The following is a 14,233-nucleotide window of genomic DNA, read 5'->3' as shown; positions in this document are numbered from 1 at the left end:
CTCCAGACTGCTGCGTTTTGGTGACCAGCCTGCTGCCATTAACTATTCAGCACTCCTACACTCCGACTGGTGGTCACAGACTTGGGATCCGTCTCCGGTGGACGTCACACTCCGACATTGCTCTGCCCTTGAGCACACTGTACACTCTTACATTCATTTACAAGATTCATTCACTTTAGAGTTGTGTTCTCTCTCTCCCTTCTTCTGTTTGTGTTTGTGTTTCTGTGTTTGAGTTTTGAGTTTTGCGTTTAGGGTTTGAGTTTTGCCCTCTGTGTCTGTGTTTGTGTCTTTGTGTTTTTGTCATGGTCGTACACTCTGTGTGTCCTCAATGCAAACCCTAGCAGTTTTCTTCACAATATGTATATGGATAGCAAAACATCGGCACATTTGACTGACCCTTATGCGGCTTGTGATTGTACCCGTTGTATCAATCTTGACTATGAGCTCCAAGAATTCAAATCCACTAAAAGAGACGACATGATGATCAAATTGGCCAGGTATTAGGGCTTACTGGTTGCAGAATTCGTTGCTGTGGATTTCGCAGGTTAGATGATGACCAAGTCACTTTGTTTTTAAACAATTTACCATCTATATATTTCAATATTATGCGACAAACAATCTTGATGACAAGTGTTGTTCAAAGGGGGCACCTTGCCCAAACCTTGTGATTATACTCCTAGGACCTTGAGCCCACTAAGAGAGGGCACTATTGCACTTCCTTGGCACAACTGAGAAGGGTTCATGCTCTTCCACTTGTGGCTCATCCACTATGCTCTTGCAAGGTGCTCCTAATGGTTAGTGGAGATTGGCTGGTCAAATGGCTTGTGAGACACCTCAGCTGGCCCCCCCTTCTCAACACCAGAAGGGTTTTCTAACTAGTTTGTCACTCCTATGGACTTTGGTCCTTAGGCACATATTGCTTCCGTTGAGGGTATGTAGGATGCACCCTTGATTTCTCCTTTTGAGTTGCCATCTACTCCAATGTGTAGCTAGATGTGACCAATCTCACTTTTCGATGAGACCCTTTGGTCTAGAGGATCATGGAGCATATGGTCTCGCTTGGTCCAATACCTTGCTTGAAGGCTGAATACCTCATAGCTGGGCTTATGAGTGATGAGGATATGCATGATAATCTTGCTTATGGGGCATTGTCACAAAGTATCATGGTTATTTCTTCTTTAACTTTGGCAGCTCAATGTGAATGTGACACTCTTGCAACAAGCAGGAGACCATCTTTGTCATTATTGCCTAGCACATACAATTGTAGACAGGCTGTACAAGGGTAACACCCTCCAGTACACTATACAAACACTTTTAGGATGATGTTATATACACTAGGTTGTTAACTGACATAACAGCAAAGTGTATTTAGTTGAATTCTTAGTATTATTGAAGTTTCTTCAGATATCTAAATTGATCACAAAATTACAGTCTTGCAGCTTTTTATATTTTCCTTACGTGTTATGGGCTCAACATGATCATAGTTCACTTTCTCCAAAATGTAACCTGCATTATGATACAGTTTGGGCAACCAAAACCTGGAATTGAGGAACAAATATTATCTTTATAGCTGAAATTTCAGTTGAGGGAGCTTAATTTTTTACATCTGTTTTACAGTTATGCAACCTCTGTTTTCCCTATTGGAGCAATGTTTGCAATGACTCTTTGGCTAGGAAACACAGCATATCTGTACATTTCAGTTGCATTTGCACAAATGCTGAAAGCTGTGAGTAAGTAGTCTCTTTTTCATTTTCTGTTCTTATCTGAGGTTCACTTATAGTTGCTTAGTTTTTGCTGTCTTGGCTCATATTTCAGTGCCAGTGGCAGTTTTTCTGATAGGAGCAGCGGTAGGATTGGAAGCACTTGAATTTCAGATGCTAGCCATAATGGCGGTTATCAGTTTGGGGGTAGTCATAGCTTCCTACGGGGAGATTGGTTTCAGCTGGGTGGGGGTGGTCTATCAATTTGGTGGGGTTATTGGAGAGGCATCCAGACTTATTTGCATAGAGATTCTTCTGAAGCGGAAGGGTCTCAAGCTTGATCCCCTAAGTATGATGTACTATGTAAGCCCCTGCAGGTGAGCCAAAGTTACAACTTTTTCAACAGATGATGCAAAGCTCAAACTAACCTTTTATTGTACGTTGCTGATCTGTTTCTTGATAGCATGCAGTGCAATATGCTTGTTTATTCCATGGATTTTTCTTGAAAAACCCAAAATGGACCTGACACAAACATGGAGCTATGATCCTTTGATTCTATCCCTCAACGCTCTCTGTACTTTTGCATTGAATGTGTCAGTTGTCCTTGTCATTTCACATACAAGTGCATTAACCATTCGTGTAGCTGGAGTTGTCAAGGATTGGGTTGTTGTGTTGGTCTCTGCGTTGATTTTTACTGACACCAAGCTTACTTTTATCAATATCGTGGGCTATGCTGTTGGTAAGTCCAATTTACTTTGTTACCATAATTTCTGGTCTGCTTGCTTGACTTGAACATCTCATTGCTTTTTCTTGCCAGCCATTGCCGGAGTAGCAGCATATAACAAAAAAAAATTAGCAGAAGCTCAAAATACTTCTGACAGCCCTCCAGAAAATATTTTGCAGCATGAATCATCCGAGGTTCAAGCATAGAAAGTGGGCCTGTAAGCCTGGAATCAGGTAATGCCCTATGGCTTCGCTCGAATATAATGCTGAATAAGAGCTCAGTCAGATATAGTTCCAAACTAGAGCTCTTCATGCTGTGATGCTGAGAAGTAGCTGTTTCTGAAGCTTGATTTCTTGGTTGCTAGGTCCCAAAATGGTATTTTGTGGTTCAAATGTTCTACTTACTATCTAGTTTTGTACTTTGAACTATTGATGATAAATCTGGGTAGTTTGACAGGTCTTCGAGAAGGGCTGTATCATATTTTGTTGTGACATTCTTGCTGTTTGGGTACCAAAGATACTGGCCTGAAAGGTTCTGGCTTATATACAGATACTTGTCAGAAAAACCTTACTCTTGAAAGTTAAAGTCTTTAAACAAAAGTCTCCCTTTTTTTGGCAGTCTAGCTGGAGTTGTCTCAAAATCACAAAACACTCGTATGTACAAGCTTGTCAAGGTGGTATGGAGGGTATGGGGAAAAGAAGCCATGGAGGAGGGGTTGTAAAGAAATACCCTAACACAAAAACATAAATGAAAGTGTACGACAAAGCATAAACTCAATAGAATGCAGTTAGGGTTAGGGTAACTCAGAGACAATGAACATAATAAGATTTGAATGAATGAATAAATATAATACGGTGCCCATCAGCAAACAAATTGTGTAGGGAATGAAAATTATACCCCGAACTCTCGTATCATAAGGACTGAGGTAGAGGTAGTGAGCTGGAGAGTGTGTCGTACTCTTGACGGATCCCAAAATGCAGCAAGGCAGCCTCTAGATGTCAGACAACAACAAACACAGCAAATAGTGATGCGTGTTGGACAGGCATAAGAGTGAGAAATCTGCAAAATGCAGCCTTGGGAAGGTGTAGGACTTCCACACGACAGCAGCAGCAGCAGCAAAATGCAGCATTTAGGAGGTGGCAAAAACCTGGCGGCAGCTGGTCTGCAGCAAACACAGTCTCCAGAGTCGATAGTAGCACGGCAGCTGGTGGTAGTAAACACACCAGTAGAAGAGATCAGCTTGGCTGTTCGCAGCAGTGAAGGTTGTCGATTGCATGGAGAAGGTTAGAAACAGGTCCTGAACAGATGTAGACAATGATGGGCAGCCTTGGCTGAGATGCCCTCCGCAAACAGGGTGTGGGCAGCGAAGCTAGATCACCTGAACCCTACAAAAACGAGATTGAGTTGAATGGAGGGCAGCTTGCCTATTTATAGAAAGTTTTGGGACCTCGAACCTCTCCTTGTTTTAACTCTCTCGAATTGCTCCCTGTTCAAGGTTTTTTCATTAACTGAGCATTTTTGGGGCTGTTCAAGAGGCTAATGCAGCATGTAATGCATATTTTAGCTCAACAGGGTGTATCGCCACCTAGGGCTACCTCGCCTGCATTGTGAAAAGCAGGTTGACTCTAAGTGTTGCGCAGATCGGATGGGAGGCTTGTGCGTAGCAAGCAGAAGAAGCTCTCCCTCACTCTCTTTTAGTCATAAAAATGAAAGCACGACTCATAAAACCCCAAATAGACTTAAAGAAGAGTAAAGTAAAATTGAGTGTCACACTATTGGATGCAATCTCTCCTTGTACATGGAGAGGGTATTTTTTTCATGCTGTATTTATAATATTAAAATGAATCTTGCTTTGCCCAAAGATAGGCCTTTTACAATCACTCTTTTCATAAAAGAGTTAGAGTTCATTGAATAGATGGTTACAATCAGTTGCACAACTCACAATTATTGAGAGCCATAAAATATTTCTAGAATATTTTCAATGTATCTCCTAAAATCTCAAATATCAATAAATATTTACGAAGAGGGTGTGCATATGCCTTGGAGTAAACGACAGTGCGTCTATCTAAATAATTTAGTAAAGAAGTCTATGGCATAAATTGCGCTTGCCGCGTGTATCTAATTCATCTTGCTCTACACACGAGTTATAAAAAATTTAGAAAATCATGTTAAAAAAATAATTAAATCAAATAATCATTGGCCATAATAAATCAAATAATTATTAGCCATAATAAATCAAATAATCATTGGAATTTCATTAAATAATCAAATCACGTAGATGTTAGCATTTGAGATATGAATATTGTGGCAGCATCTATGTATGGCTTCATCCGCGTTCACACCTGCAAGTCCCACAGCCGGAAAGGATAGGCGAACCCGATCGATCTTCCGCCCAAGACAAAAAATAATTCACTCTTAGGAACATGCCCTGCGCTAATGGAGAACCATTCAAGGCACTCATTCCATTAATGTGCACATAAGGGAGAACCATTAAAGATGCTCATCCCCTTGTATAGGTGCCACTTGGCTATATACCTCCTTGGGCTCTTGAAAAAAGACATCATATGAACAAGATTCAGGGGACCAACTATTTTGAACATGAATTCATTTCTCACCTTAGATATTCACTTGTGGCATACCATGCTTCAATCGATTGATGCAACTTCTCTATAGTGTGCAAAATTGCATAACGATAATACTGATCCGAGATGTAACCTTGTTTTTCTATAACTTGGCCATCCCTTGGATGACGTTATCAAAGGATCATCAATGCTAATGAAATATATGCTTTTGTAGCTTGTTGGAAACCTAAATCTTTGGTTTGGTCCAAAATATTTATTGCATATGTAATTCCAAAATGAACTATTAATTTGTTGCTGGATCACATCTACACAAGGGGATGAGTGCCTTCAATGGTTCTCTCTTGTGTGCACGCTTACGGGATGAGCACCTTGAATGGTTCTCCGTTAGCGCGGGGCACGTTCCTAAGAGCGAATTACTTTTTGTCTTGGGTAGAAGGTTAATGGGGACACCTATCCTTTCCGGGCGTGAGATTTGTAGGCCTTGATATGTTGCTAGGTGGCACCTACACGAGGGGATGAGCGTCTTCAAAGGTTTTTCCTTGTGTGTATGTTGAGGGGATGAGTGTCTCGAATGGTTTTCCGTTAGCGCGGGGCATATTCCTAAGAGCGAATGACTTTTCATCTTGGGCAGAAGGTCGATAGGGACACCTATCCTTTCCAGGTGTGAGACTTGCAGGTGTGAATGCAGATGAAGCCATACGTAGGTGATGCCACAATATTCATATCTCAAGTGCTAACGTCTACATGATTTGATTATTCAATAGAATTCCAATGATTATTTGATTTATTATGGCTAGTTGCACTTATTTAGTTAATTATTTTTCTAACATGATTTTTTGACTTTTTGGTAGTTGATGTGTAGAGCAAGATGAATTGGATACATGCGGCAAGTGCAATTTATGCCATAGACTTCTTTACTAAATTATTTAGATAGACGCACTGTCGTTTACTCTAAGGTGTGTCCACACCCTCTTTGTAAATATTTATTGATATTTGAGATTTTAGGAGATACATTGAAGATATTCTAGAAATATTTTATGGCTCTCAACAACTGTGAGTTGTGCAACTGATTGCAATAATCTATTCAATGAACTCAAACTCTTTTATGAAAAGAGGTGATTGTACTTGGCCTATCTTTGGGCAAAGGAAGATTCATTTTAATATTGTAAATACAGCATGGAGGAGATGCCCACTTCATGTATGGGGGGAGATTGCACCCGATAGTATGTCACTCAATTTTACTTTACTCTTCTTTAAGTCTATTTTGAGTTTTATGAGTTATGCTTTCATTTTTATGAGTAAAAGAGTGTGAGGGAGAGCTTCTTCTGCTTATTATGCGCAAGCCTTGCATCCGATTTGCGCAACACTAAGAGTGCAAGAACTGTTGTTGGAGCTCTCATTGGGTCTAGGATTAACCTTGCAACAAGTCCCAACAACCATTGAGTGAGTGGATAATGGATATCTAGAGCTTTGTTGAGGTAATGTATATTGAGGACTCTCACCAACAAAAGTCATATGGCAGTGTGCCTTCCAGCTGTGGCACTTGTGACACTACCAATGATCTCCCAAACCTTTGAGCGTGATGTTGTGGGCTCCAGTATTTGGCAATTGGGCAATGCATCTAGGATGACCGTAGCGCAAGAGCCTACCTTCATGATAAAGACTGTATCATGCATCTTAGCCTCATATAATAGATGGTGGCCCTGGATTATGAACTACTAGTAGAAGGTCCCCAAGGCAAGGCACAACTCAATGGAGAAGATAGCAGACACCTCTCCACACTAGCTCTATTGCCTTGTATGACCAAAGGAAATGCTATGAAGTTTTCTTCCAAGCAATGTTGTGGGTGGTGCTTGCTGCATTTGGGCTAGGACTGCCAAGCCCCGACGTGTGAGAAGCCAGATGAAATAGGAGACTCTCCTTGGCCATCATCCATCCCATACACATGATCAGAAGGTCTTGTGAAAAACATATGTGATGCTGTTTTCCACCCAATGTTTGTTGCGTGACGCTGTCCAATCCTCTTGTATGAGAACATGACTATTGATCCTAGTTGTATAGGCCAAAAAGCACTGTGGCTTCTTAGCAACAATTGTGGTTGGCCAGTGCCAGTCTTGGATCCTACTCTAGCTCAGTCACTCAAAAGTTTCTTGTAAAAGGTGTGTAAGCAATTGGTGGCTGTGTTGACAACCAAGGAAACAAGCGTGATAACATAAAGAAAACCAGATGTCTGGAAGTCTATGGTTACTTTCATAGGCCATAGAGGCAAAAAGAAATAGTCATTAGAAAAAAACTGCCATTTGCTAGACCATGGATAGTTGCATGATGGTTGGAGTTGGAAGTTTTTCCCTTGGGGAAATCCCATAACAATGCCTTTGAGAGGATTGAGAAAGAGTATATCTAATGCATTTTGAAGGTTCACATGTAAGAGGAAAGTTTCAAGTCTAACAAGAAGAGATTTAATGGATGAGAGGGTGTGAACCAAAGATTAAAGTTTTCTAGGGATGAATACAAGTCACATGCACTTTTAGAGAAAAGAAAAAAACCCTATTTTGCTCCTCCTTTGTTTCCCATGCCAAGTGGCAAACATACCTTCCACTTGGGATTCCAAATGCCACAGCAGGATGGAAAATCCTGCCAGTAGGACTACACTTGGTGCAACAGGAATGCGCTTCAAAGCCAAGTGGCAAACATGCAAGTTACCACCTAAGACTCCTATCCATTAACACGAATCTTGCTATGGGTAAGCATTGAAAAGTCAAACAAATAGCATTTATACTAGTCTAGTTTGTTTGCATGTATTGATATGTCCAAGGTTAAACATTTACACACTATACCCCCCGGTTTGGAACACAGTGTGAACAAACCTTTATTTGAAAATCCAAACCAACTTTGACAAAGACATGCTTTGACTTCCAAAATCCTTTCAATCAGGACACCTAGGCACAAAATTGCTCATAACTTTTGATCAGTAACTCGGATCCCCGAGCTTTCCAAAGGAAAGCTGCAGCTTCAGTTCTAAACTACAACTTGTCAAAAGACATCATAATCAAATTCTAAAGATTTCAGCCAAACTTTGCACACCTTGTAATCCCACATTTCTACATGCAGTCTACTACAGACATCGAACTTCCAGAGCGCACATCTCCCACATACTTGCTTGGTTGGCTACTGAACTTGATACAAACCTTCCTTAGGTGTGGAAGTACACTCTGAATATGTTGTTCATCATTTTAAACCCCCCAACTAGTCGGATTAGATTCTCTTTCTTACATTTTTGAGTAGCTTTTGCTGAGTATGCTGTTCGTCATTTTAAACACCCTGATTAGTTAGAACATGGACGACATACTCTTTCTTATATTTTTGAGTAGCTTTTGCTTCAAGCCATTTGGTCATGTAACCAATTGTAATAAGGATATAAGTGTTTCTTGTTTTAGTACCTGGAAAAGGTCCAATGAAATCTAGGTCCCATTTCTCAAATGGCCCATAGGCAACAATAGCTTTAGAAAGTTCTAGAATCAACACCCTCTTAGCAAATGACTGACAAGCATGGCAACTTTTATACCAATGAGCAATATTAGTTCTTAAATCGAGCCAAGTCTTGCTAACAGGATTTTGATTGTCTACCCTCATGGTAGCAACGCAATATAAAATAGCATTTTCAGCTAACTCATGAGCTCTAGTGTTAATTTCCCTACTAATATGCGAAGTTTCAAATTTCTACAGTTGCTTAATCAACCCCTTTATCTTGAACAACTAGTTCCTTAAAACTTCTTTGTGAGCTTTCTAGACATTTTAAACTTGCTTGACAACTAACATAGCATACCTATTCACCACTACCTTTCTATATCGCAATCGAATACACTGTTTTAAACTAGTATGTAAACTTGCATATTTAGCCTCATTATTGCTTTGTATTTCCTTGCTTTCTTGACTTCATGAAAAAACTTCTTGACCTTCAGCATTCAAAATCACAAATCCCAAATCTCCCATTTTTAGCATTCTTTTATAGCTACCATTAAAAAAAAAGTAGCATCTTTATTCTTCATTTTCTCATGAATTGGAGGATGTGGGATCAACTATTATTTTATAAGAATTGTACTTTCAACAAGCTCTTTATAGGTCAAAATGTTTGCTAAATTAGCTCTTGCAGTATCCTCTTTTAGGCAAGTAAATTCGAATTCCTGTAGAACCAACAACCATTTAGTTACCCTCAGGGCATTTTTAGTAGATTGCAAAACGTGTGGTAGTAACTAGGAACTAATAAGTATCACAAATGGTTTTTGAATCAGATATGATTTCCATCTTTTGATTGTATTTACCAGTCCCCATACTAACAAATTTTCTTCCATCCAAGCCTTGTCTGTTGCTCCAATAGATCTGCTTATGTAAAACACACGTCGCATGTATGACATTCCCTTCTCTTTCTACATCAAAATAGCTCTGATAACATTCTTTCCAACGCTGATGTTGATGAAAAAAGGTTCATTCCAATTTGGAGGCATAATAATAGGCAAAGTACTCAGTTTCTTCTTTATTTATAGGAATGTATTCTCTTTAGTTTCTATCCACACTTGAGGACATTTTTGAACTGGTTTCTATAAAGGATACACATATTTAGCTAGCATATGAAAAGATTTGATAGATACCTCAGTGTCTAAACAAAGCTCATAAATTCTTTTGTAGTTTTTGGAGAATCCATAAGAAGTAAGGCCTCAACTTTACTAGGTTCAAGTGAAATACAATTAGCAAATACTTCATGACCCAAGAGTATCATTTTAGCTCTTGCTATCTTATATTTATTAGGATTTAGCTGTCCTCCATCTTGATCTAGTTTACAAAAAACCTCATCAAGCTTTTCAGCATCCAAAGTGCTAGAGCTATACATGCAAAAGTCATCCATGAATACTTTCAAGGGTTTCCCAATGAAAGGAGCGAATATCCAACTAATCCATCTTTGAAAGTTGGCATATGAATTCATCAAACCCAAAGACAATACCATGTAATAGCAACATTCCCCAGGGAGTATTGAATGCAGCCTTTTTTTGATCCTCTACTACTACGATTTGGAAGTATTAAGAATACACATCGCACACACTATAAAGCTTATGACCTGCTACTTGATCCAAAATCTCATCTTGAAAAGGGAGAGGATAGTACTCCCTTTTGGTTGCAACATTAAGAGGCTTAAAATCAATGCATACTCTCCATTTTCCATTCTTCTTTGGTCTGATTACAAGAGGAGATGCCCATTACGTATCATCAATGAGATAAATAAAACTTATCTGCAATAGTTTTTCAACTTCAGCTGTGAGTATATTTTTTTGAATTGTGCCAAGTCTTCTTAGCTTCAAAGCTACTGGTTTATATCCTTCTTTCAATTTGATGTGATGCACAATGCTATTAGTACCTCTGAGCTAATAATATTTAGCAGCAAATAGCTTTGGGTATTTTTGATAGATGGCTCAATACTCTGCTCTTTCACCGCTAGTCAAGTCATTTCCCAGCATGTTCATTAGCTTAGGCAACAACATTTATTTCTTATTGTTGGTCATGCATTTCTTGTTGCGGGTAATACATTTTTTGTTGTAGGTTAGGTGAAACCAGCCTTCCTTTGGTGGATGGGTGGTAATTTCCTAATTACAACTTAGTTACAATAGTAATATTAATTACAAAACTAAGAAATATAAATTAACTTACAATCTTGGACAATGGGCACCCTGTTGGCCCCAAAACTAGCGTCCCTTTCAATATTTATTTAACTTAATTGAAGAAGAAGTTGATGTATAATGGGATTCTCCCAATCCCTTTCGGTATTCCAACTCCCCTTGCTATCCAAAAGGACCAGCAGGTCTTCAATTTGATTTGCCCCTTGATTCCGACAGTCAATTGGCATTCACTCGCTTTGATGGAGATGAAAGATGCCTCAAATTTATTGATTTTCTTGTCCCTCCACTTGAATTTGACTAAAAATAGTTTCAACCTTGTTGAATTTGAGTCTTGGAGCTTCCAATTTCTAGCACGCTTTTCGAGGTTGTTACTAAACACTAATTTTTGCTGCTACAGATTAGGGTTTACAACAGAGAAATTTGAAATTTCTTAGCTTGTGGTGATCTCAATTGCTCTAATCTTCCGAGCAAGGCAGGGAAATGAGAGAGAATACTGAGGAGAGAGAAAATTCAAACTTTTGTGAAAGAACTGAAAAAAATCTATTATTTATTGTTGTTGCCCTGTCTCAATATCTTATAGATTCAAAGAATTGAAGAAAATCAGTCATTTGTTGTTGTTGTCCTGTCTCAACAGCTTGTAGATGTTGTCACCTGCTGTTGATTGGTCTTCTTCTATCCTTGGCTACCTTAGAAGGTCCTTGAATGGTTGCAAATCAGACCAGTAGCATCTCCTCTCTTTGTCTCTAAAGACGTTTTTCAGTCTTGCATGGGCATTTTTGCCAAGTGGCAGCCTTCTTAAACGGTTTTTTCAGGATTATTCATAATTAAATATTAATTTTCAGTCTTTAAATACTGAAAATTAATCTAATAATTATTTCGGTGCCCTGAAAAATGATTTGACTAGCCAATAAGCTAGGCAACTTCCATTGCCTATTGTCTTTGCATCATCTTTGATCATCAGATTGGTGTTAGGTACCATTAAACGCCACTTCTCTAGTGTCACCAATTGACACTTGTGGTCAGATGAATGACCTAGGTCAACAACTGGCACCAGATACCACCAAGTACCTATGCGGTATAACTTATAACAACTTTTACCTTTGACATCTTGTGATTTCTCCGGGTCTCAGGCTCGTAAATTTGCTCTAACTGTAATTATACCTCACATGTGCAACATTTACTTAACCATGTGTTTAAACATTAATCCACATGTTAAGTGAGGTTTCAAAAATACATGTCCTCATGACATTAGGCATTTTGAGCATGTTTTGAGATAATGAGCGTACTAGGAAAAATTTTGTTCATCACATTCATCTTAGGTGATCAATTAAAATTGCACTTAGAAGTCGTTAAATTGCACATAAATTGCATGGAAATTTCATGCTAATACATATATGAAAAGTTTCAAAAATACGCATTAAACTATAATTAAGCTAGATAGATTTTATGCATCCGCATCCATTTGCTTGGTTGAAATAATAGAAAATCCTATTACATCTCACAAAATATAGATTGAACTTGTGATAGAATAGTAGGGTTCCTACGAAGTTGAAAGAATTTCAAAACCAAAGGAGTTGAAGGATTCTTCTCAAGGCCCATCTTGCTTGAAGCTAAAAGGAATTCAAAGTCCTTAAGTAACTATATGAATTATGCGACAAACCCTAGTTCAAATGAATATGTAGGGTTTTGTTGTAGGGAAGCCAATGTCCCAAATTGCAATCAACATTGCAAGGATACTCCTTCATTCAAAAGAATGAGGAAATTAAATTAGGTTATCTCTAGAAATCTTAGACGATAATGGAGATAAAGCCGAGACTAGATGCTATCGCATCAAATTGGAATTTCCTTCGCCAGAGAGAACAAAGAATTGTCTAGTACATATTTTGCACTTCTACTTGTGTTTATACTTAGGAACGCCTGTTTGGAAAAGGAGTCATCTAATAAAGGAATTGATAAGAAGAAATCTTTCAAATTGGATTTAGGTTGAAACACTTGGGAAAGGGGTGTTGAGCACCCCCAACTAGCTGCCAACCCTATCCAAGGGGGTTTTATATAGCCATGTCAAGAATGTGGACCAAACCCATTGTGAGAGATCTTTCCGTAGAAACATCTATTCATAGGAGGATGCTCGTGTGCCAGGGGGGCTTTGGCTTTAAATCCCCTGCCTCTGAGTCCTACTCAGATGGTCTACGTGACTCGGGAAGGAATCTCAAGGCCCTGTTACTAGTGCAAAGGCAAAAACTTGGAGGAAAATAAAATGCATCCTTACAAATCGGAGAATCGTCCCATGGATAGTATTTGTATCTTGGTTGAAATTTTAATATAAAGTTTACTTTTAAGGAATTTGTCTAATCTTCTTTCGTGTCGGTGCATAAAATTACGTAAAGGAAAAAACGTCAAGATCTCTAGAAAGTAAAGTGGCTTCCCATTCTTTGTTTTCTTCATCAGTGCTAGAACTTTTGAAATGCTAGTCTCATCTATTTCAACATCACTTTCATGTCCACCTTGAATGACAGTTCTTGTTTTCATGTAAAAAATCACCCTCTTATAAGTAGGGTTGTCCAAATACAGTTCCAATTGGCCTTTATACCAATCTTGTCTGGGCTCATTTCAATCAATCATGGTCACTGCAAAATGAGAGGATATGCCTCTAGCTTCGCAGGCATAACATGAAAGTCCAAGCATGCCCTTTGGCCTCCAATATTAATCTCCAAGTTTTCAATAAGTCCTAAACACTTTACCTTTGAGCTATTAGCCATTTTCACCTTAAACATTGACTTCCTTGTCATTTTGAGGTGCATTCACAACATTGTCTCTTTAGTGATTACACAGACTTGTGCACCACCATCTACATAGACTTGATCGACTTTTCTTCCATATATCCATGCATCCATAATAGGCATAATGTCTCTCGGAAGTGCGGCTTGTATCGATACGGAAGGAACGTAACATGTGGACAGTTTAAGAAGGTCCTAGAAGGGACCACGCAGCGGATTTGGAAGGCCCGCGGGAATGTGGCAAGCAAGACCACTTCAGTCCTCACCTTGCACCCCTAGGGGATCCCAAGGGGAAAGATTGACCCCTTGAGGCGGCTAACCTCTTCGATGCCGTTGGGTCTCCTTCAAGAGACTATGTTACTCAAGTGAGTGGAACGCCACAAGAAGATGGAAGGCCAAAGGCAGGATAGCAGGACCCGCGTAGCACCGTTTGTCTTCGAAGAGTAGGGGCAGAACTGGGAGGATGAAGCGTTGGCGCTCCCACCAGGCCCTGATCTCCCAAGAGATGGACGTTGAGCATGCATCTCAACTTGATCCTTCAGTATGTCAAGGTCACCGGCCGTAAGAGACTCCCCGTCCGGATAAACGACCATGATCTGGGTGGTCTCATTTTTCTTTTTACAAAAATGGATTGTTCACATAATGATATACGCTCTTCATGGGGCCTTCCTCTGGGTGGCCTCGGGAGCTCCGCGACGCTAGGGGCCACCCCCAGCGCTGTTATACCGGTACCGTGGCAGCGTCTGGGTAACATGAACGGGCCGGTCGTCAGACCCTTTGG

General features: G+C 39.6%; 1 protein-coding gene across 9 annotated transcripts in view; it reads left to right on the top strand.

Annotated features, from left to right (window-relative positions):
- The window catches only part of LOC148026159 (putative sugar phosphate/phosphate translocator At3g14410), a 140,712-nt gene that overhangs the window by 111,214 nt on the left and 15,265 nt on the right, over positions 1-14,233 (top strand). For 8 of the 9 annotated variants that reach the window (XR_015693194.1, XR_015693192.1, XR_015693195.1 and 5 more), the window contains 4 exons: positions 1,618-1,730; positions 1,816-2,077; positions 2,171-2,439; positions 2,518-2,657. Coding sequence is in view for 5 of the 9 variants with exons in the window: in XM_087693439.1 (XP_087549565.1) it covers positions 1,618-1,730; positions 1,816-2,077; positions 2,171-2,439; positions 2,518-2,630 (757 nt within the window). In the remaining 4 variants the exon portion in view is untranslated. The remainder of the gene's footprint in view (positions 1-1,617; positions 1,731-1,815; positions 2,078-2,170; positions 2,440-2,517; positions 2,658-14,233) is intronic. The other variant, XM_087693440.1, reaches the window with a different exon arrangement.

Source organism: Lygodium microphyllum, chromosome 14, assembly GCF_053477565.2.
Source record: "Lygodium microphyllum isolate KBCC chromosome 14, Lygodium_microphyllum_v1.1.10, whole genome shotgun sequence".
NCBI lineage: Eukaryota > Viridiplantae > Streptophyta > Polypodiopsida > Schizaeales > Lygodiaceae > Lygodium > Lygodium microphyllum.
This window is presented reverse-complemented; position numbering and strand designations above follow the sequence as displayed.